The 23,641-nt window shown below is 44.8% G+C and overlaps 1 protein-coding gene across 2 annotated transcripts in view; it reads left to right on the top strand.

The window, feature by feature from the left end:
- Positions 1-23,641, top strand: part of SYN3 (synapsin III) — a 178,460-nt gene that overhangs the window by 144,237 nt on the left and 10,582 nt on the right. For both annotated transcript variants that reach the window (XM_065679376.1, XM_065679384.1), the window contains 5 exons: positions 872-934; positions 10,357-10,499; positions 14,769-14,843; positions 17,818-17,920; positions 23,406-23,540. In XM_065679376.1, coding sequence (XP_065535448.1) covers positions 872-934; positions 10,357-10,499; positions 14,769-14,843; positions 17,818-17,920; positions 23,406-23,540 — 519 coding nt within the window. The remainder of the gene's footprint in view (positions 1-871; positions 935-10,356; positions 10,500-14,768; positions 14,844-17,817; positions 17,921-23,405; positions 23,541-23,641) is intronic.

The raw sequence follows: 23,641 nt of genomic DNA, 5'->3' as shown, positions 1-23,641 counted from the left end.
ACTCCCGGCTAGTTTCTATCAGTCCATCCACCCTGCTCTCTGCTCCAAGTAAATCCTTGTGTGAGCATGAAATAGAAGACAGAGAGGACACTTGCAGGTCTCAAAGTAAAATCCCACATGTGCACTAAGATGCAGTTGCGTGGCTTGGATGACAGGACCCTGCCCACTGTAAACACCACACAAGCCAGGGAGAAGACATGACACATTTTTTCCTATTCTTATTGCTGATTCCAGCCCTTCTCTGTTTTCCTTTATTCCCTATACCAACCCCTGAAGTTAGAGAAGAGGCAAAGAGGCTTTATGAATAGACGGACTCTGTGAGTTGTACCCAAGGGTTGGCCCCTGTTCCTTCTCTCCTGGCCCCTACAGCTGCTGAGGGGAGGGGAATGGGAGCTGCTGCAGGACTGCTTACACTCACGTTAAAGGCCAAAGTAGTCTGTGTGGAAAACTAAAAACAACAAACCCTTGTTTTTCTCACAATTCAGATATCCTCAGCATCTGAAAGTGTTCACTGGCTCACACTTGCGCGCGCAGCTTCTTTTACATGCATATGGGTATACACACATCCATATGTACAGTGTGGGAAAAGCACTGGTTAAAAATAAGGTTTTAGAGGTTAATGCTATCAGGCAGAAAAGGTAGGTGAGATTTGAGGAATTCTGCCTGGCCTCCATTTTCAATCATACGGGTCCAGTGATCCATGTTAGCTATTTACTTGTTGTGCTACCACCTGGACAATCTTTATTTGACCATTTTACTCTTCCATCAGCATACAGGAATGGGATAAAAGCTACTAAATAAAAGTAAATTATTTCAAATACAGTGGGTGGAATGAAATAACTAACGAGAAGCTCCTTCTTTTGTCTTTCAGCTCACAACTCCAAACTTCCCTGTAGTGGTCAAGCTGGGACATGCTCATGCTGGAATGGGAAAGGTAAGTTACAGAAAAAGCGCTTATAGCTCAGGAAACAGCTCTATATATGGCACGGCATACCTGTGATCGTACACGTGTGTGGACAGCCAGAGAAGGGGTTAAACCACCCTGCAGCCTATCTGGGTTGCACTGGCTGTTCCTGTGGGAGAAAAGGCCTTTTTCTGCTGTCACGCACTTGGGGACAGGCAGTGGTATTGGGTTGGAGGCTGCCTGGGATGCGGGAAGGGGGGTTGTGAAGAGTGGGGAAAAGCTGGCTGGGCTGAAGTCATTAGGCTCGTCTTTTATATATTTTCTTCTCTCCTGAAAGTGGTAATGCTGTTTATTCAAGCACCTGTAATGCACAGCTACACCCCATAGCTCTCACAATGAGGAGCAGTGGTCTTTTTGAGAGCATTATGATGACCTGATTCAATAAAACGGGAGCCCTTCAGTTATTTTTTTCCTCCTTGCAAGGAAGAACAAGACCTTACAAAGCAGAATGGCTGGTTGCCTGCCAAGGAATCCTGAAAAACATTTCACTCCCCAGAAGGACCTGTTTGTTTTTCCCAGGCTCTCTGGGATCTTTATTCCCCCAGTGAATTAGCAGCCCCTGTTTCTTGGGGTGACTGGGCTCCCCTTACACTGAGGCATCGCCAGCACATTCTTGCTGCACTTTAGCCTCCACTCTCTTGTATATACCTTGTAAAAAAGCATCCCCTATCTGCCTAAAGCTTGGTTTGTTCACACATAGGAAATTCTGACTTATCACCTCTGAATCCAAATGGGAGGTCCATGAACTTTGTACCCCTGTCACAGGGCTTCCCTAGAGCAGACAGACCTTCTCCCAGCCTCACACTTCACCTGGAAATTATATATAGGTACACCAAACTTAAACCTGGTCCAGCCTGTTTGCTTGTGCTCTGGAAATAGGAGCTCATTCTGGCTTCCTGGGTTGCAGTGGAAGCTCTCATAATCTTTCTTGCTTTGGTGACAGTGTTCCCCTGTCTGGATGGTAGCTGCTGGAGAGGAAGCGGGCTCAGATCCCTGGGCCAGTGGTGAAGTTGACTTTCAGCATCAAAGAACAAACATTTAAATAAGCAGGAAATGTTTGTTAAAATACGGTACTGTGTGTGTTAAACAGACAGAGGTGTCATTGAATTAGAGTACATGGAGACAGCCTAGAGCTGCTTGTAACGTGAGCCACTGAACATGTCCCTAGGAAGGATTTCATTAGCAAAATCCTAGCTGGAACACCATGAGGAAGAAGGCTTGCTGAGGAATGGTTTCAAGTTCCTTGAGATCCTGCAATCCTGGATCTCTCTGCTCTGCAGTTTGACCTGTAGTGTGGGTAGTGTTTCATGTGTCTCTCTTGTGCATAAAGGACCGTCAGTGACTGCGGAAGTAAGTGCAGAATCACAGAAAAGTACCCCAATTTGAACAGTATTTCCAGACAAAATGCTCGGCAGAATATTTACCTATTGTCTTCTGCACCAGACACTAGATCTTCTTCCACCTCTCACTTTCCCTCTTACTTCATTCTTTAGTGATGTTGGTTTTTGCTGTCACAAGAGAAAAGCATTTCTATTCAAACTTCAGGGATAGTTGTACGCAGAGGTACAAGGGGGATGCGTAGGAAGTCATTCCAGATGAAGATAGGCTGACATCCAGCATCTTAGAAGAAAGTATTGGTCTGAGGCCAAGTTTACTTTTGTCCATTATGAAATTAAGAACTACAAGCAAATTCTGATGCGGATTTGGGCACAGAGTTTCAACATCACTCTGGTAGATGAGGAAGGAATGGGAAGGAAGCTTTGTTGACCTTATGGTTTTAGTTTGGGCCCTTCTCCAGCCACTAGCAGCCTAAAGGAAAGTTGAGACTGATTAAATTAGTCTTCTTGAAGTCTCACTGCATTTCCTTGCAGAGAACAAAAAGAGAAGAGAGAAAGCAAAAATAAAATAAAGAACAAGTTTGTTGGCTTAAAAGACAAATTACAGGAATTTATTTCATGTTGGTTTTAAGACAACAGGGTTCAAGCCCAAGTGGAACTGACAGAAAGAAGCCATAGAAGATGTCAGGAGGAATACAGATAAGGAGAACTATGGGTATACTAGAAAAATAACATTTATAGGTAAGCACAATCAAACCTCCAATTAAGTAGTTCAGAGAAGGAAAGTTTCCAGGAGACAATAGGGTGGTTTTAACCATCATAATATAAAAGCAATAACCAGTGATGATAAGGAGATTACAGAGAGATAAAGGATTTCTTTGCCTTGGTCTTCAGAAGTGGAAATGATAGCAAGAAATAGCGGGCCTTTATCTGGAAAATGTAAGTAATATGAAAGAGAGAGATTTGCTTTTGGTCTAGAAGAGTGTAAGAAAGTAAATGTTAATAAAGCACCTGCATCATCATGTTTTCTATAAAAGCAGTGACTGAAGAAACAAAGGATAAAATAACCAACCTATTAGCCAAAGTCCACATGTGAATATTAAAAATAGTACTTACAGCAACAAACGATGCCAAGATAGTGAGCCCTGTATTTGTACCTGTAGTGGGTGCTTAAAAGGATGGGAGCATTCAGATTAGAGTGTCATCACCAGCAGAAATTGTCAAGGAAGTACTTACATTTTTCTTGTTATTAATGATAAAATCACACTTAATGAGAGGCACCAAAACTTAGAAAAATGAGCAGAGATGGGAAGCCCACTGTTATTCTTTATTTGCACTGAGGCAGTGGCCACGAGCCAGAAAAGCTTTGGACACAGGAAAGGCCCCTTCCCCAGAGAGATCCACCATTGACTTTCAAGGGAGATCTGTGTCATTTCACAGTTCTCCAGTTTCTCTGTGTTACAGAGCAGAAGGATTAAAACGATTACCTTATTCTTTCGCTAATTCATGTTCCTTAGGCTCTTGGCACTATAAGAAGTGCCACATGTTTATTATTTTGCAATAATGGCTGGAAAGAGTATAATTATAAGGGCCAGACTTTCATTGTCACGTATCGTTTGTTTTCACAACATTATCACAGAATTCACTCACCACATTTTTTAATCAAAGGGTTGAAAAGGGAATCCTCAAAGCTAAAATAACCATGTTAGGACTTGTAACAAACAGGCTCTACTGTCTTTAGTTTGGAAGAGTAACAGTTAGTACTCAAGCTCAGAACCAAAAGGGGTGGCAGTATACCATTAGTGATAGAAATGTTCTTGCCAAGTGGATGTAAGGTGCAGGTGGAGATAAATAAAGCAACTTTGCAATAAAAGGCATCTTCAGAAATCTCCATTGAGAAATCCAGAAACAACAGCCTCTCTATTGACTTGAACAGGGACACCAGGAATAGCCTTCACCTGGACAGACAAAGGGGCCCCAGATAGTCTCATCTCAAAACAGGACACACGTCCTTCAGCCTCACCCATGACCATCATTATATCTCTTTTCAAATTTGGAGCTAATTCATATGTTGCTGGCACTGGAAAATCATAATATGTGTTCTCTGCTGGTTCAGAACAGTATCAGTACAAATAAGGTATCTGTAGAAATTCTGCTTAGACAGTGATTTACAATGGAGTCAGGAGAGATCTTTCTGATGTTGTATTTAAGTTGCCCGGGCTCATGGGGTCAATAGTAGTCAAGGACTTTTCCAGGGAAACTGTGGATGGACACAGAGAGGAGATGCCCTTCACTGTGCAGAGCTATTGTTCACACAACAGCTCCTAATTGGTCAAGACACTTTGAAGCATTGTGCATTTTGAGCCCATCTACCCCAGAAGTGATTGGGCATCTCTGCTGAATAGGGTGAGCACTACAGTGAGAAGGGACTAACACTTGTTCCTGACTCCGGATCTCATAATGCCAGAGCCCATGGAAAAGAATAAAGCTCTGAGTGTGTTGCTATCTGCCAGTTGTGTGCTAACATGACCCTAAAGTGCCCTGGGAACAGAGCTCAGCACTGCAAATTCACTCAAAGAGTCTCTTCACCTCTTCCTGATCAGATCATGAGAAGGAAACAACTGCCAGATCTGCAAAGAGGAAAAACAGTATCAGTTCATGTGGCCTTATAGCTATTTATATTAATTTAATAAATATATATATATTGGTTCTCTTACTTTAGTTTTAGACCTCTCTAATTTGGCTAGTTTAAGAGTCACCTCCTGTCCCCTCCTGCCCCATAATTATGAAAACACCTCCTCAGTACAAATCCTGGCTCAGATGAATTCATTACGTTGTAGAAGAAAAACTTGTTCATAATAACGTGGTCAGAGTTATTTTCTCTCTTACTGGATGGGAAAGACTTCTCTACTTTTTTTCTTTCTTTTTTTTTTTTTTTCCCTCTTGTATAAATATAGCACAAACTAAACAGAGCCACTCTGTAATGTAAAAATACTGCAAGCTTTTTATCAGGAAGGACAGCTCGTCACCTTGTCTCTCTCGGGACTGGAAATAGAATGTTCCAAAAGTGAGAGCTTTGAAAATCCAGCGTGCTAAAGAGGAAAGGAAGGGGAAAGGGCTACCTTGGTTTGTCAAGGAACAAATATTTTCTTTTACAGAGGACAAATAATGTCTTGACATGTAACATTCACAACAGAGCAGCCCAATCACTGCGTTCCCACTGACTCATGAGCAAGGAGGTCCCACCCGTCTTGAAAATAGCATCCCCATTTCTTGCACCTCAGTCTGGAAGCATTTTATGGACACCAAAAATGGTGACTGATCCAGGGCACTGGGGACCAAAGCTGTCAAGATCTGGGGCTGAGACGCTCTTAGTTAGGAAGTTAGTAGGGATTATAAGGTTCAATGCATTAAAGGCAGCATAACATATGGAGAACTTCATCATGAAGATAATAAGGAAATGCAGATTCTGTTGTGCCTCTATCGTTTTGAGGTGAGTCAAAGTCAGTCCTACACTCTGCGTGTGTTGGTTGGATCAGGTATCTTCTGAGAAGGTGAGTAGTAGAAGGCAGAGTGAAAGAAAGACTCAGGAACCCCTCTCTGCAGAGCCATGCCTGCAGAGCCATACCTGTTGTCCCAGAATGGTAAAGTAACTACAGAAAGGTTAACTGCAGGTTGAGATGGACAAAAAATCACAAATTTTACTTGCCCATGCCAGTTACTCTGGAGGAAAGCACTCAGACTGTGCCTTTTCACATCAAACATCATGTTGCCAAGCCAGGCCTTGGCTCAGCCTTGAACACTTACCTTCCAGCTGAACCTGCCTCTAAGCCCAGTTTGGACACAGAAACTGCTTCTGCAAGCCATCTCCAAAGTGATGTGGGTTTAACCTGAAAGGCAAAGTTACCTCTGGATGACACTCAAAAAGGCAAGGCTAGGGCTGCCCTAGCAGGCTATAATTATGCCACTTTGGCTGACTGACTATTCTTTCATGTGGCCACTTAACTAATGAAAGCAAAAGGGGACTGTAAGCAATAAAGTACTTATGCTAAAGATGAGAGAGGAGTGCCGTAGCCCTGGCACCCTGGTGTCCAGGAATATCTAGGGTATACTAGAGAGGGTAGGTTCAGGAAATACAAGACAGGAAGCAAATTTTCTACCCAGGAACCTGCACTCACACAGATCGAAGCTGTGGCTCAGACTACACAGGAAATACCCATGGTGGGTTTTTAACAGTGCCAGGACCCACTCTCCAAAATCATGTCTTGCAGGAAGGCCTCAAAAGAAGGTCCCTAGTAGAGAGGTGTTTCTTTCTGATCAGTCCCTCAGACTGCTAGGGGCAGGGATATCAGTGCTTCTTGGGCAGGCTGAGGATAGAAATGGGTACCAGTTCCAGATCACGTAGCAGACCAATAACATCAGCCTCCAAGATGCCACAACAGGGCAAAAGGATAGTCACATCTGCATGCGCATGTCTCCAGGGATCCAGCTGGACTCCCCTCTCTAATGCATCAATGGGGAGCATGCTAGGGCGCAGCCAGTGCCTGGGTTAGAGAAGAGAGGCAGAAGGGAAGCAGAGACTATCCCAGGGAGCTTTATTACTTAGAAAAGGCATTTGTCAACACACTGGCCCAAACTCTCCACAACAGGTCACTAAAACGCTATTGCAAACAGCAGCTGATGGCTCCAGAATGAGTCTATTGCTGCTCAAACAGCCAGCACAGCTAAGCAAACAGGCCACCAGGGCAGGGGCTGTGTTTGCACTCACTGTTTGCACTCCTCTATGCAGCTAATGGGATATTGCATTTATCCTAAGAAGGTTACAAAAAAACAGAGAGGAAAAAAAATGGCTTCCTGTTGATCTTTTTCCAGCTTCTTTCCTCAGTTTCATGCAGTGGCTAACCTGCCATTTTAGAAGGCAGATTTATCCCTTATTAGGTGAATTGGAACTGTTTGCTTTCAAATTGTTTTTAATAGTCCCTTTTTAAATAATGCCCTCTGGTGTCACACTACATCCACCCTGGCTTTGGTTATCTCTAGGGATTTTTCTCCTGTTAGGAGAATGGATATTTTATTGACACGTAAAAGGGCTACAAAGCAGGAGGAAATGAATTATACAAAATTTAAAAGCAGAAACCTAATAAAATGGTGGACTTGATAGATAAGGCAGGAAAATAAATCTAATTTGACCGTAACTCAAGTGCTTCCTGTTCATGAAGTAATAACCATACCCTGGACTAAACCAGTGCTAACCCAGGGCACGGCTGTTATTTTGTCAAATTTGGCCAACTCTAACAATTAACAAATAGTGGATCATATTCCAGCTTTGGTGTGGTGATTAGTTTGATGCCTGGTGGGGAATAAGGCCATGATCTCCTTAAAGGGGACCTCTGTGAGGTGCTTTCTCTGAAAAGTCCATGGGAAGGGCTCTGGTACAGGCCAGAGATAGATGGCAGAGGACTGAGGACTGAAGACTGTGCAGTGGTGTAGCACTGTGGGAGTCATCTTCTTTGTTTTCCTTTCTTTGTGTCCCTGGTGAGTCTCCCTCTCTTTATTTGTCTGGCCAAAAATCCTCAGGTGCATAGGAGAAAGCACGTTCAAGTGCTTTCCCTCTCTCCCCATAGGGAGAGGGTGATGGAGAGGAGGAAGAAATGGACCCTTCCTTTCCATAGCATGCTGTATTTAAATAAATTTAAATAAATTAAAATAAATTATTAAGATGAGTATACAGCTAGCAATAACAATACGATCTAATTCCAATCTGGAGGGGGAAGCAGCATCTTTTCCTCTGCCTTTGGGATAAATGTTCCTGGGATGCGAATGCGAATGTTTCAGCCCGGGCCCAAAGACTGCTGCACAAGCATAGCACTTTGTTTCAGATCCCACAAATGTCCTTATTCCAAGTAGGTCATTATATAATGGCTTTTGTCTTTCCCATTGCCAAAAGGGTCTGGTAGAATATGTTGTAACACCATGCATTGCCTGCCTGTGCAGTCCCCCCTGTGATCATCTCATCAGGGTGGGCTCTCTCGCTTGATCTCACTCAGCCCAGCGCAGCTCTTATCTGTGCAACAAAAATACCCAAAATACCCAGCCCCTACATAGCTTGCATTGTTGCCCCTGGGATTTTGCAAGTTGCACCCAGGTTGGAGGCTCCCTCCATATGAGGTGCTCCCCTCTCCTGCTCCTCCTGCTGCCTCCAGGGCATTCCTACCACCTCACCCTGCCCTGCCACACCAGCACTGCACGCAGCCCCAGACAGACGTAGAGGGGGACAGCACAGCCCAGAGCAAGGCTGCTCCTCCTGGATGATGTGCAATGGTTGCTTTTACATTTCCCCTTTGTGTTTGTTATTTCCTTTTTTTTTTCCTTCCCTCCCACCCCCACAGACGACTGTCTTCTTCCTCTGCTGCTTTTCTCAGTGGTCCCTGAATAGTGAAAGCACAGTTCTCACCGCAGCAAAAGGGAGGAGGACTAGTGGTATTTGGCATTCAGCAAAAGGAGAAGTAAAGACCAGGTCTTTTTTCCTTCTTATTCAGGCATCTAGATGGTCACAGGTCAAACTAATTGCACTTTTCACCTTCCCCACAACCTGTCCGGTTCTCAAGAGCTTTTCTGCACCAGGATGTGGCTGCATCTTTGGCTTATGTTACAGCTGGCGCTTGCACAAAACTATCTAAATAGAATAAAACAGGTTAGCAACAAGCTTGTCCTGTGTTCTCTAGTGAAGATGGCTTCTGCCCTCTAATGGTTGAAGGCAGATATGTAAAACCACTTTGTTTGCTCTTTGCAAGGAAACACCAAATACCACTGCACACATTTCCTTCAGCTGGCTCCATATAGTCTGGCATCACCCTCCTTTAACACACAAACTGACACAACTAGAAAACTCTTCTGCGGCAGAGACTGACGGGTTGTCATGAGCAAGTAGACAGTTTGCAATCCCCAACTGTGGCCTCCAAGTGTTACTGAACTACAAAGTGTAAGTAATACATAAAGAAAACGGCTCACTTGCTCATCATTTTCACACACTGTTGGTCTTTTTTCACCTATTAAGCCACCCTTCCTGCATCCATCCGACTCTAAGCAGCAAGGCTCCCACATGTTTCTCAGATGCACCAAACATGTTTTTGCCAACAGACTAAAGGCCAGGGCTGATGGTGTGAATGACGTGAAACTGTCCACTATGTCCTCGTTACCTGATGTGCAGTTTTTCTCTCCCAAATTAATGAGCTTTTGTAGAGATTCGATCATATCGTTAGAGCTCCCACTCACTGGTTTGGTCCTTCCTTTGGTTGTTTGGTTTTTAGATAAGATACAGAGCATTTCTCATAGCTGAATACAAAACTGTGAAATCCAGCTTCTCAGAAAAACTCCAGCTCATAGGCCACTGCCCTCTCATTTCCAAGTGCGACTCAAGTCTAACACCCAACCGGTTGTCCCACGCATATGCCTGTGGCATTGCACTCACACAAATCTCACCGAGAATCACAGGCTCCCCCAGTGACGCCCTTTTCCTGCAGAGCTTGCTTCCAGCCAGGACACCTGCATAGCTCCTCAAAGAAAGTCTGGAGCTGGGGTAATGTGAAATGCCAGGGAACTAAAGCCTAGAGGTGGCAGACAACCAGCTCTCTTGTTTATTTCCTGGCATTGGTTTATATTTCCTGACCACCCAAAATACCCTGTTTCATCCATCCCAACATGGGAAATAGCAGTTCCCGTGTCTGAGTGAAGTAATGCTCCTGAAGAGATCAAGTATTTTTCTGAAGTATCATAAAAGCAATGAGCATTAGCAAGAGCCATCTGCCTCTTTGGTGCCAGGTTTACCAGGGCTTGTGCATAAGGAAGGAGAAAGGGGTTGATTTGCTCTGGGTTGGGTTGGTCTAGGGAGCTTCTCTCTTTAAATCACACAATCAATCCCTGCTCTGTCCTCAGCTCCAACTGTGCGGGTTTCAACTGACATGGTGCTGTTCAGGCACAGAGATGACTTCTGCTCACAAAGTATTCCTGTTCTTTTTGCTCTTTGTCACTTTTCCCTGTATTTTGGTGATCAAGGTCAAAGTTGAGAACCAGCACGACTTCCGGGACATGGCCAGCATAGTAGCCATGGCAAGAACCTACGCCACCACTGAGCCGTTCATTGACTCCAAGTATGACATCCGAATCCAGAAAATCGGCAGTAACTACAAGGCTTACATGTGAGTGTATGGCTATACTAGAGAGAGACGGGAGAGACAGTGCTGTGGATTTGACTGAGTCGATGTCTGCTCTGGGCAGGAGTAGGACGTTGATTAATTTCCTTGAAGAATAGCCCTTCTGTTCTCCTCCCACCTCCGAACCCAGATCCCTCATCCACCGATCATGTTCTCCATGACTCACCGTCAGCTCACTATGTCTGGAATGCAAATCTCGCTACCTGTTTCTGATATTCAGTTAGTTCTCATTATAACAACTGTGCTCTGCCATCACCTGTGACCTCTCCCTCCTGCTGTCAAAGGGCTCATCTTTCCCAGCAAAATCCTCCCCATACCCTTTAGTGGGAACCAAACTCACTCCCTTCCGCACATGGGGGAAAACAATAAAGCAGATTGAGCCAGCTGCAACTCATGGAGTCCTACAGTGTCCAACCCGCAGCAACAGCCCATCCTCCCCCAGCTGGAGATGATGGCACCACAATCACATGAAGAGCACACAAATGGCCAGGTAAAAATGGCCTCAGCCTGGCTAGCTTGCAGGGTTCCTCTGGGCTTTTTGCATCTGTGCTCCTTGAAGCATACAAAGAAAGGAAAGGAGAAGGAGGGACATACCCTGCCTTTTGGGATGTGAAGGAGGTGGCATGAAGGCAACCCACAGCACTAATATGTTTTAAAATATTAGAAAGCATGCAGCCAAACTTCAGCAGTCCTCAAGCTCAGTTAAAGATGAAACCACAAGAGTCAGTAAGACACCTGTTTCTCCTTACTGCAAACCAGTAGATGAGAAAAGCCAAATAACACAGCTTCTCCAGAAGCTCCTTATCCAGCCACAAAACTCTGGACAAGTAGACAGCTCCAGCAGTACATTCTTTAGGTCGCCAGATAAATTTCATATGTTGCCTAACAGCCATAATACTGTGAGTTTTCAGTCCATGTTTACAAACCCCTAGGCCATAATTCTGATGAAACATAGTTAAATGAGACAACCAAATGTACATGGTCACATATTTTTCAGCTAGAGCTGCCTAAGATTCCCAGTTGTATTCCTAGCACAGAGGTGTTTAAGTAAACTAGATAATGACTGAGTCGCATTCTTCATGGGAAGGACCTGTGGGACACTTGGCTACTTCATGAGAACTCAGTGAGAGAAAATTTGTTTTAAGTCTTATCAGGTCAACAATAGCACAGATGCCTAATATTACATTAACATCTCAGGGAGTCTGGCGCAAATTGGCCAAAGGAAGGAAGGTTTAAAATATCAATTAAAATTCCCTGTTCCTGCCAACCTCCCCAGCCTTGGCTCCAAAGCCTGCTCCCAGCCTGCCTCTAAGTGAAACAAAGGTCCAGTTAGCCTGACCATATCCTCTCCTTGTTTATTATTCACACTCACCACGCACTCATCCAGAAAGGGATCAGAAATAATACCAGATGATTGAGGAAAGAAAGCGGTCACACCAACAGCTAATCCCACTTGGGAATATAACTGCGCAAACAATAGTTTCCTAAATGAAAAATGCTTTCACATCAAAACAGCCATGAACTGGAAACACCTTAATGAGCAATGAAGCTTATTAGCAAAGAAAGCAAATGGCAAAATTCACCCAGCAACTTGCTAACCAACAAGACTGATTTATATTGAGAGCCATTTACAGAAGTGAGCTTGGGAGAGCCATACAGTCAGTCCCATCGGGAGCTGTTCCTTCTGTCCCAGCATCAGACAGAATATAAAGTTATTTCTATGATATAAATAAGTCCCTACTATATCCAAAGACAGAGGTTAAAGCACCCAAAATATCAGCGTTCTCACTGGTCTCTCAAATAGAAGACTCAAAGTCATTAGTCATGCTAGCAAATCTCAGCCTTAAAAGCAATTACAGCATCTGCAGTAGCGTCATACTGAGTGAATTGCTTTGATCTGTGAGCCATGGAACCTACCCAATATTTTTATACCTTCACCCACACATATAGACTTTAAAAGCCCCCTTCCTTCTGAGAAAAGGCTCTGTACTGAAATTCTCCAGAATATGTTTACTTTGCACCAAGCATCTGCCAGAGGGAGGATGCTGCAGAGTGACTCATGCATTCCTCCCCGCCCCAGATGTTCAATGCACTTCCTTCCAGCCCATGACCCAAGGCTTGAGTTCAGTTTCCCATTGATTTCAGTTCAGTGACTCCAGATTTACACTACTAACAAACACCTACTTAGCCCATGCCTTGGGCCAGTCTCAAAACAGCAGATAAGCAGCATGTGATACATGCCTAAAATTCCACCAAAAGTATTTGACTGTCATTGTAATACCGGCAAAGAGAAAACACAAACACTTCGCATGTGGCCAGGAAAAGTGGGGCAGAAATTATGCTTCTACCCTTACCCTAACTGGGGGCTAACAGGGGTATTATTTCCACTTAAGACTCATTAAATGTTCGCTTTGAATGAAGCCAGCAGCTGTGTTGACTTTTAGGGCGAGATATTCCTTGCCACCAGCTCTTAGTAAGAGGGTAATATCCTTTCCTTTCCAGTTTCATAAGTGTGACGTCTGATCTTGTCACCTCAAAGGCAGTTCAATGTGTTCTGCAGGGGATACAACATCAACTGTATTTAAACTAGTGCTACTTTTAGACTGATATGGCCCAGCTTGGAGATGGTGAATGTAATACACCAACAGCCCATGATCTGCTAGTCTATTCATTTACCCTAAGCGATACTGCAGGTGTCTTGGTCACAGATCTGCTTGATCCCTAAAAGTCTGCTTACATTTGGTATGCCAGGTACATCTTCTAAACACTGATATCCAATCATCTTGTCACTAAGCAGACTGCAGGAGTTCTCATCAGTATTAATGGGATTCTGGATGCCATCTGCCACTGTGGGGCAATTTTCTGAACCTAAATCTTAATAAAGAGTGGTTCTTCCCATTGCAGAACTGAAAAATGTAATCCTAAGAATCCCATGTCGAAAGAGAGGCTGACGGTTGAACACTGACCTTACAGGCCATCAAAGGGCTTGTAACAGTCAAAGCCTGAGGAGAAATACATTCTTTTGCTTAGAAAGTAGGGCAGGAAAATGGATGTTGGGTGAAAACAGAAAGGGACAAGAGTAAACTATATGGAAACACAGTTATTCAACACAGTAACCAGGATCATTTGCCCCACTTCCCCCCCACCGCTCCCCATACCCCTTTAAATATGGCTACAAAGACCATTCAAATCCCACAGCAAATATGCATACCACTTGAGAGGAGAAATGAAAAAAACTCTGGACTGTCCCTCACCAGAGTAAAGAGGAATCTTAGGCAGTCAGCTATAATGATCCAGGTTTATAGTCCAGCAGGACATCAGCTTTACCAGGGCTCCACATACTTTTGCAAGTTCAGAGTCTCTTCTACATCAGGTAAGAGAACTGCCAGTGAGGGTTTCCACAACCTTATGTTAAAGTGTTGGATTACACATCCGTCCCCCTACATAAACCTCTACCTTAATCTTCTTCAGCTTGGAGATGCTCCTAGGAGCATCCTGTCAGCTTGTTGACCTGTCCTAGCTTGTTCACTATGCCATGGTTATCTGAACAGTGTTACCACAGCAGTCTGGCCAAGGTTTGCCTTGTGCCTCAGGTCAAGAAGAAGAAAGTGTTCACCCCTTGATGGAGGATGCTGAAACTCACGATTCACCAGCAACAGTACCTTGTTTTCTGGAAATTAACCACCGCAGCAGCTGATGAGACTCTAGCAATTTTGCAGTTCTCCAAGTCCAGACACAGTGAGCTATGGACAGGTCAACACAAAGTCAATGACAAGAAAGTATAATCATATATTCTATGACACCAGTACAGTCGAAATCAAAGTAAGGGAGACCCAGAATGTCGGAGCTGACATTTGTGAACTGCTCAGGCAGATGTTTGCCTGGAGAACTGCTCTTCCGCAGATGGATGATGCTACCCACTGCAGAACACAAGGGTGATTATCCGAGCAATCTACAGACATTTCAGCTCTGATGTACAAAGAAAGAAAGTAGTCACAGAGCTGATGTGTGCTCAAGATTCCTTGGAGTTCTCCCTGTCTAACTCCTCATTCAGTTTTTTTATTAGCCTGAACAACATATCCTGTATGGAGTGTTGTTGAGGCAAGATTTATGAATGCTTCTGTCAGGAAGAACCTCACCTCATCCCCTCTTGTACAAGCACTGAGTCAAGGGTGAGGAGGACTACAGTACAAGGGAGGATGGGGCAGGAGTGTATTTTCATGTTTGGATTATGTTTCTGGTTTGTTTTCCTAGGAGGACATCCATCTCTGGAAACTGGAAAGCAAACACAGGGTCTGCAATGCTAGAACAGATTGCAATGACAGAGAGGTAAGGAAGAGGGTTTCAAGACAGTGCTAGCTATTCTCGGGTTAGAAGGGAGGAACTGTATTTCGGACTCTGGCTAATTGAGAGAACTGGTAAGTGAGGTCTCCTGGGAGGTGGGATAAAGGAGTTTAAAAGACCAAGTGTTTCCTTATAAAAACACTAAGGGCACAAAAGCAAACTGTCCTATTTTGGAGAATGGACTGGAAGTACAACTGGAAACCAACGTTGCTAAACCATTAGAACTTTAGTGAATGTAGCCACAGGAAACAAGACCAGCATGCTAAGGTCAAGCACACCAACACAAACATGTAGGGATAAAATCAGAAAGGTCACAGCACGAAACAAGAAGTAACAAGAAGTTATTCTAAGTTCATTACTAATGAGAGGCAGACACAGAAAAGTGTTCTCCTGCTCAACAGAGGGAAAAATCTGTCAGCTGAAGTGTTGAAAGCTTTAGTCTCCCAAAATTGGACCTTCTTTTTGCTAAGGGCTTCGCACTGCTGAACAGAGCAGAAGGAATTGCCTCGTGCATCTTACAGACTGAAATTTGCAGATGGTAATTCCATATATTCAAATCACTGTGATATGTGTTAATATTGCAACTGCATGACAGCGTTGACCCATGGTAACTCATGCCTTGCTGTAACTCCCAAGCCCTATTCTGCAGAAGTGCTATCATGTCACTTGTTCTCCGTACTATTTAAGTAGATTATTTATAGATTTATAGAATCCACAGATTATGTGTAGGCACTCATCCCTAGTGAATCTAAGATTTTTGTAGATTATACCTCCAGTTCATCAGAATCATGATTAATTATGCTGCTAATAATAGGCATTACTCACCCTTTATATTACTAGTACATCGCTGTAAGAGTTAATAAACTTAAATTACAGCAGAAAAGGTTCTTCTGAATATTTCCCATATTTCCTAACAATAAGGATGGCATAGCACAGAAATGGATTGCCTAGATGAGATGGGGAACATCTGTACTCTTTCAGACCAAGTTAAAGAAATGTCTCCTATTTGGGCTACAAGAGCTGTGCAGGTGCTCACCTAAAGTCTCTTCTGCACCTTTAGTTCTGTGAAACAGGGAAGCCAAACCCTAAATCAGATGCTGAAAGTCACTCTGCAAGACCTTAATAGGACTGTGGGACCTGGATATTATTGTGCATCCTGGTTGTTTATAACACAGCTGAAGCTGGAGAGATGAAGGGTAGGCATTCCCTCATTGCAGTGTTGTAGGACTATAACCCAGATTCCGGCCAACCTGCTGCACTGCATTTTGAAGGTTCATTGTGTAGATGTAGTACCACAATTCACCACTCCAGCCTTACCCAGACATAAATGCAACAAATCCCGTTGAAATCTCTGAGTATTCGCTGCATGCAGCAAGGCAGGAGTGTGCTGAAGTGCTCTGATGAGTAGGAGCAAACTGAAGTACTGCTCAGTACTGAAGTGTACTGAACAGTAGCCCAAAGGATAGACACGTTCAGGTAATACTAGGCAAAATGTCAGTAAATGCTACCCCAATGCATATGCATAAACATGTTTTTCTGTTCCACAGCACTGTTATTACACCCAGCAGCCTGACCCCTCCCAGTGCTCACCTAGGGGCAGCAACATTGAAGACATGTGGCTATCAGGGTCTCTGGCACAGGCAACAATTCCCTAAGCCTGGCTGCTGAGGCACCCTTTGGAAAGAGAAGTGGTTCACGATTGTGTCCTTGGTTGTGGAGCCACAGCAGTGCCCGAGTGAGGCTCACTGTGCCTCCTGCCTGGCTCAAGGGGTCCGTAGTTCTCCTTATCCTACTGACTCTTCCTCAGGTGCTGCCTTCTTCACAGGGGCTGGGGTGAACATGCTCCTCATTAGGGATAAGAGAGCACTGGTAGTGTGTTTTTGCTGCTTCCCTCAGATGCTGTGTTCACACAAGTTGGTCACTATGTTGTCGAGCTATGGGGACTCTGGCTGGCTTCAAGGACATAAACTTGTACTTTGGCCAGAACAGCTCGTTTCCCAGTCCCTGTAGGGTCTGCAAAATGTCAATGTTTTCATGAGGCTGTGGCCTTCCCTCCTCTCTTTGCATCTTGTCGTGGTCCTGCTTACAGATCTGCTGTTCTGAGATTACTGTTTGCATTGAAATGGTCAGGACTGTGGCACAGCTGCACAGGAAATAAAACCAGGCCAACATGTTCCCTCCTCATTTCCACAGCACGGGGATGCAGAGCCCCCATAATATGCCTCTTGTCATGCTCTCTCCTCCTCTGACACCAGGATAGGTAAAGGGGCACCACATTCACATCCTGGGACAGCTAGAGACAAGGGCTGCAGCCTATAGCTTTCCCTCCAACAGAACAGTGCTTGGTCCATGTGATGGGACTGCCCGGCTAGGAGCAATGCCAGGGGATGGAAAGGAGGCAGGAGACTGTAAAAGAATGAAATTGAAAGAGTAAGTTGTAAGTTGTAGGAGCTGCTGGGTTACAGGCTGGGGGGGAACGGCCACTCCTTGCTAAATTCTGCACTTACTTTCCGATCCTATTCCAGCCCCAATGTGCAGGACATCTTATCAGGAGAAAGCTGCCTGCATAATGGAGGGCTTTCAGGCAAAGCCAATACAAACGCTAAGGGGCCAACACTACCAGGAGATTAAATGAGCTAAATATTTATAGCTTGGCTAAATGACAACCAACTGGAGATCTGATGTAAGCAGCAAGGAGGGAAAGAATATTTTAAGGTGGCTTTGAGGGCTGAATTGAAACAATCTGAAATGAACGAAAACTTTAAGCAAGATTCTTGGGTTTTTTTGCTCCATCCCATGTGCAAGAGGGGGAAGCAATGACCCAGCAAAGCATATGAAGTATGCCTTGTGATTAAAGGGGCTCCTGAATCTCTTTGTGCTCCTAGGGGCAGCAGGATGGGTGGCTGTATTTGATGGACTATCCAGTGACAGCTAAACTGTGCTTCTGTGGTTTCTGCAGGTACAGACTCTGGGCAGACGCCTGTGCGGAAATGTTTGGAGGTCTTGACATCTGTGCTGTCAAAGCTGTCCACAGCAAAGATGGAAAAGACTATATCATTGAGGTGAGAGCATGGGGAACCTGAATGCAAGCCTCCTTTGGGAAGGATATCTGCAAATGTGCTTCCTCAGAATCCACAAGCACTCTAACTCCTGTGTTCATGGTTCAATAGACCCTGCTCCTCTGTGCCCACCTGTATCCTCCAAGCTGTGGCCCACCAATATGCAAGAAACTAGTTTAGAGACCCAGCTAAACTGGCAGATAAGCAGCAAGGTGTCAGAGTTGAAGTGCCTCCATTTTTCAATGTGGACTTTGAAAGTAAACGGAGAGCCACAGAGTGCTTGGCCACCACAGCTCTCCAGCTGATCAATCCCCACAACCTTACAAGCATGGGCCAGATGTGAAATTTACCTTCTTACAAAACTGCAGGTGTTGCTGATGGCATCCAAAGTTTTGTGTGTCTCAGTGCACCAGTACCCCAGTCCCATCCTTCCTAGGCTAGGTACTTGCAAAGCCAGCGCATCTGCTATAGTTGCTAATAATAGGGACCAACAGCATCATGAATAGACATGCTCATATCCAGCCAAACCTGAATTCAGGTGCCAGGTGATGCTAGCGCATTAGTCATGTTAACCTTCCCTCATTACCCAGAGGGCCAGCAGGTGAATAGGTCCAATAAGAATCTAATTTCTCTCTGAATGAACCTGTCTTTCTCTAATCACTTTCAAGAGAACCTCAATAACAAAACCCCTAGCTGCGTCTAATTCAAAAGAGTAAAATAAATGGTGAGAGTGTAGCAAAAAGGTCCATAAGCAGCAGGAAAAAGTTAATTTCAAAAAAGGATGGATTTTCTAATATCTTTATCCCAACAGCATTCACTGAAATAACAGACCAGCAGGACAAAGCACCGCAGGGTTACTCTGGGCAGTGTGGGCTACAAACTTGTGTGTTCAGAGCTGAGCAGACTGTGGCTCTGAGAGCTAAAGTTCAACGTGCAAGGAGCCAGGCCAGGGGGCAGATGGGGGAGTGGGGTAAATAGGGTCATCCTAACAGGGCAAAGAAGGGAAAGCTGGCCAGAAAATCAAAGGGGAAACTTAAGAGACGCACTGGGGGAGAGAAAATCTGGCAAGTAAGCAAGAGCCTCTGTCACTATGTGACTCAAGGAGGCACAGCATCTGACCTGCTTTAAACTCCACCAACACAGGCCAGCTGAGGAAGATGAGCAGAGGCAGCCTATGGCTTCATGCAGGGGTGCTGACACACTGGAAAGCTATGTGTGGGAGAGCAGTCCCACCCGCTGAGGGTTGGGATGCTGATGAGAACCACATGAGCCCTCCAGCGACTGTGCATTCCTGCATTATGTATCTGCTCTCCAGGGAGCAGTGACCTGTCAGAGGCCATATGATATAAGCGTGCTGCCAGCAACCAAACACTCCATCTTTCCTGAAGTGATGGAGCTGTGGCTGATGGCTTTGCTCCTGTATGCAACTCATCAGCACCTAGGGGAGCATCCCCCAGAGCACTCTGTCTCCCTGCCATGCACTTTTATATGCACACGTAGCTGAGAAAGGAAGAGGAAGAAAGCAGTCTTGCTAGAGATAACTGTAAGGACTGTGTCCATACATGGTCAGATGCGAGATGTGGTTTTCATATCCCTGCATCTATTCTTGCATATAAGCCTACTTACGTGCACACATGGCTAATTCTGCACTCAAGGATTATATGCCTCTGTCTGGGTATACCTCTGGGTTTTCACATCTGCCCCCATGTGTGACTGACTGGATGGAAAGCACATCCATATGCTAACAGCCATCATCAGCCTGCACACAGAGAGAAAAGCACACTAATACTCCTCTCCCCAAGGCCAAGGTAAAAAGCAATGGATCTAATACAACAGAGATCAGAAGAAACACAACAGCTACAGATGGGTCATCCCTGTGGATTTGATTGAGCAGGCCTGATGTACCAACATCTAGCACGCATTCAGATGCCAGGCTGATGGATGCTGTTGGGAAAGGAGTAGAGTAGTGCAATACAAAGAGCAGAACAAAGCCAAATGGGCACCTTTTCTACTTTATGCATATCTGAGGGAGATGCTGACAAGTAATTAATTGCCTCCAGCCTACTTCCTGGGGTACTTTTCTTGGTCTGAAACTGATCCTTTAGTTTGCTTTCTTCTTTTGCTCATTGGAGAAAGAAGTTATTTGACAGTGCGACAGTTGTATTTTTCTTGGTGAGAAGGAGCAGCGTGCGGTGACATTTTACAAGAAAGCACGCCTAAACGGGCTGAACAAATAAGGAATTTGCACAATGCAATTGCAGGCAGTAATTAATTTTCACAGTCCAGAGCAGTTCTCCAGGAAAGATTTGCAGAGGGAGTGATGGGCAGTTCTAAGAACTGAGATTTATCACAGTGGTTTGTCGCAAACAGAATCAGATTAAGACACATGAGCAGCATAAGTGTAATACTGCACCCATGGTATTTGCTGGTACTTGAACTTCACCTTCTTTTCCCATGGCAAACAGCAGAACCCCGTATATTTCTGCCCTTCCAAGCACTAGCACACTTACAAACCCTTTTCATGGCTCATTGAAAACTTTGTCGAAATCCACTGATTTCTTTAAAGTTTCATTCTACTAAAACAGCTGTGAATTTAACGGTTAATGCTGCACTTCTTTTACCCCTGCTTCAAAGAACTTTAATGGAATATTCAGCATGAATAGTCAGCACTGGATCAGAAGGCCAGGTCCCTGAAACAGTGCAAGTTCAGTACCACTGGTAGTAGCCAAATTCTCAAAAGAGCTCAGCATCTTGTAGAGCTTAATAACCTTCCCACCTCCCTTTTTATGTGAGGGAAGGGGTAATCTAGCCCTTTTCCACATCTCTACTATGCTGACAAATATGGAATGAGTATGGAGGGCAAATAATATCATCCATGTCATTTATTCTTCCTCCTGGATCAGCTAAGCCCTACCTGCCATACAGCTAAGCTGTATTACTAAACATGTTCCTTGCTGCCCTGCAAGAAGCCCTGTCCATCCCTTCAGCACTGCCGTATCAGTTCTTTTGATATGTCTAATGATTTGTTTGTTTCCTTCCTTCCCTAAAAATCACCTAACACTCTGCTCTTGCACATCAGAGCATGGCATAACAAGTCCAGCCTTCGGGCCTCATTGTCAGATAGGACTAGGATGGGGTTTTCCTGAGTCTCTTCTCCACCCGGCTGCTTTCTGCTCCCTGCTTGTACACCTCACCAGGCAACAGCAGCTGCATCAGGAGCAGGCACTGACCTTGGGTGGCTACAAAGGCCGGGTCCATATGTGCCAACATCTTGTTTTGCCCAGCTACCCTGGGATCTCCCTAGGATGAGACGAGTGCAGTCTGTCTGTGATTCACATATTCCTCTCAGCCATTTGATTTATTTCAGCATTGGCATTTGCATCTGCCTAGTTCCAGAGAAATTCCCCTTTCCTGGAGAACAGACAAGGTGATATCTCGTGATCCTTTTCAGTTCAGTGGCAACCAGCTGCGCAATTTTGCCCAGAGAAATCACTGCCATTTTCAAAGACCTTCCCCTACCTATGCTGTTGTTCATTCCCATATTTGTAATCTCCCACCACTTGTGTTCCCCTGCCAGACACTACACAGCAGGGCAGCAGATACTATCACTGCTCATGCACCTTCACTGGTTCAGGTGGGACCCATGCCAGGGCTCATTCCCACTGGTGCCTTCGTTTTATCAAACAGCATCTTCCCTTTCCCCTCCAGCCACTGCTGCCACAGAAATAGGGGAAAAGAAGTCCTTAGGATGGGGAAATGAGGGGCTCGAAGTGTTTTGCCCCGAGCTGTATGTCAATTAGTCAGAGGAAGGGTTAGGGAGTCAGGAGCTAGGCTTAGCTGGCCAGCCTGTTAGTAATGGCAGAGTAATGGCATCATCTAGTGGTCATACACATCCCTCGCACGGTGCCTTGCTGGGAGGCCACTTTTCTCACCATGAACTGGAATTGGAAGTGCTTTTAAAGCCGGAGCAGAGGGATAGGAAACCTGCACAGAAACCTGCTGGAGGACCCCCTCAGGAACCCCTGGCTAGTGAGACACAGTCAGGAACTGGCCATTCCCTGACACTGCTACAAACATCTCCTTGCCCTGCTTTATTTTTTAACACAGAAACAGTAAAGTGGACAGTGGAATGAAAAGCCACCTTGTGTATTTAGCCAAGCACTGCCACCTCATTTTCCAACCTCCTCTTTTCACCCCCTGGGCCAAGTAGGCCATGAATAGCAAACACCACATCACTTCTCATGTGAACCCCACTTAAAACTTGCTAGGGAGCTTCCCTAGTGTTCGTAAAGGACACCTATAGAAATAAATCCAAATTAATATTTGCAAGAAAAGACTAGAATGCAAACTCAGTGAACTCATCTCACTGATTTCCCATACTTTAAAACTTAAAAAAGGGTGCAAAACTTTCCATTTCACCCCAAGAGTGGACTCTTGCAGCCTTGCCAGGGTGGAGTGCACTTGTGATTGTTATCTGAGCGTGAGTCAGTGCCTTTCTTGAGCAATGCAGCCTTCAACTCTGCATTTCCAGGGCTCTTAATGTTTGGTTTAAAAATACAAGCAAAATAAAATAAACTCTTCCAACCCTGGTATTTTTGTACAATTCTATTTACTCCAGCTGAATCTTAACTTCAGCACGGTGCAGTTCTTCCTGTGGGACTTAGCTAATGTTTGCAAAGCACTTGATTTATTATGAACTGTTGAAAACCATGTTTAGGGCTGCTATACAGCTGAGGGTCTGCTGTGCTTTACTTATTACTGCTGTTTTCACACCATTTCTTACCTCAAAGACCCTTTGACAGTTCTCCTTCCCCTATGCGCTTAAGTCTTGCTTCCCAGCTTTACCCAGCACACTTGTAGTACCTGTCTGGCAGTCATATCACAACCATATCAGGAAGACAAGCAGAGAATAAGTTTACTTTCCTGCATTGGGTGCTGTTGGTTTGGTGACATCCTTTTCATTACACATCTGCAGCGTTTATTTCCCCTCTAAGGGCGCAGTGCTTTCTGATTAATTCCAAATGTTTCCTGGTTTCCTCCAGTTGTTACTCCCATCTCCTCAGGCTTTGATACATACTGTTTCCCTTCTCCTGTGGCCCTTTCTGCTGCAATGTCCCCCCCAGATACTGTGGGACAATGCTAGAGAGACCTCAATCCAGAGGCATCTCCTCAGGATGTGTGAAGAAGGAGGTTTGTGTTTAGTTGATCTAGAAAGCCTCCAGCCCCCAGAAGTCTTGGTTTGGCTTCCAAGTCATGGATGGAAGGAAGATGAGGAGTGGAGAGGAAGTACATGCCATTTCCAAAAAATCCTAAGCAAAATCCCACGCCTCAGAAAGTCGAGCATGTTTCGGCATGGAGGGGAGTGGTGACTACAGGTTTTGGCAAGGATTTGGAGACACAAAACAAGTTAACATGAGAGGTGAGTTGAAACAGGCATCTGTCACCTGAAAACCTCCTTACTAAGTGTTGTTCTTCCCTCCTGTGGCAGGTGATGGACAGCTCGATGCCCCTGATAGGGGAGCATGTGGAAGAGGACAGACAACTTATAGCTGATCTGGTTGTTTCCAAAATGACTCAGCTTGTCACCACTGCTGGATCTACGCCATCACCGCTGAGGCCTTGGGTATGACTGAAGAGAGACCTTACGGCCAAGTTGTTTTCCTGAACTTTTTATTCTCCCTTTGCTCCCCTCGGGTATCAGGCAGTCAGACATCTCAGTGACCA

The sequence above is a fragment of the Lathamus discolor genome, chromosome 1, assembly GCF_037157495.1.
Source record: "Lathamus discolor isolate bLatDis1 chromosome 1, bLatDis1.hap1, whole genome shotgun sequence".
In the NCBI taxonomy this organism is placed as follows: Eukaryota; Metazoa; Chordata; class Aves; order Psittaciformes; family Psittacidae; genus Lathamus; species Lathamus discolor.
The sequence above is the reverse complement of the archived record's forward strand: the minus strand, read 5'-3'. Positions and strand labels throughout refer to the sequence as shown.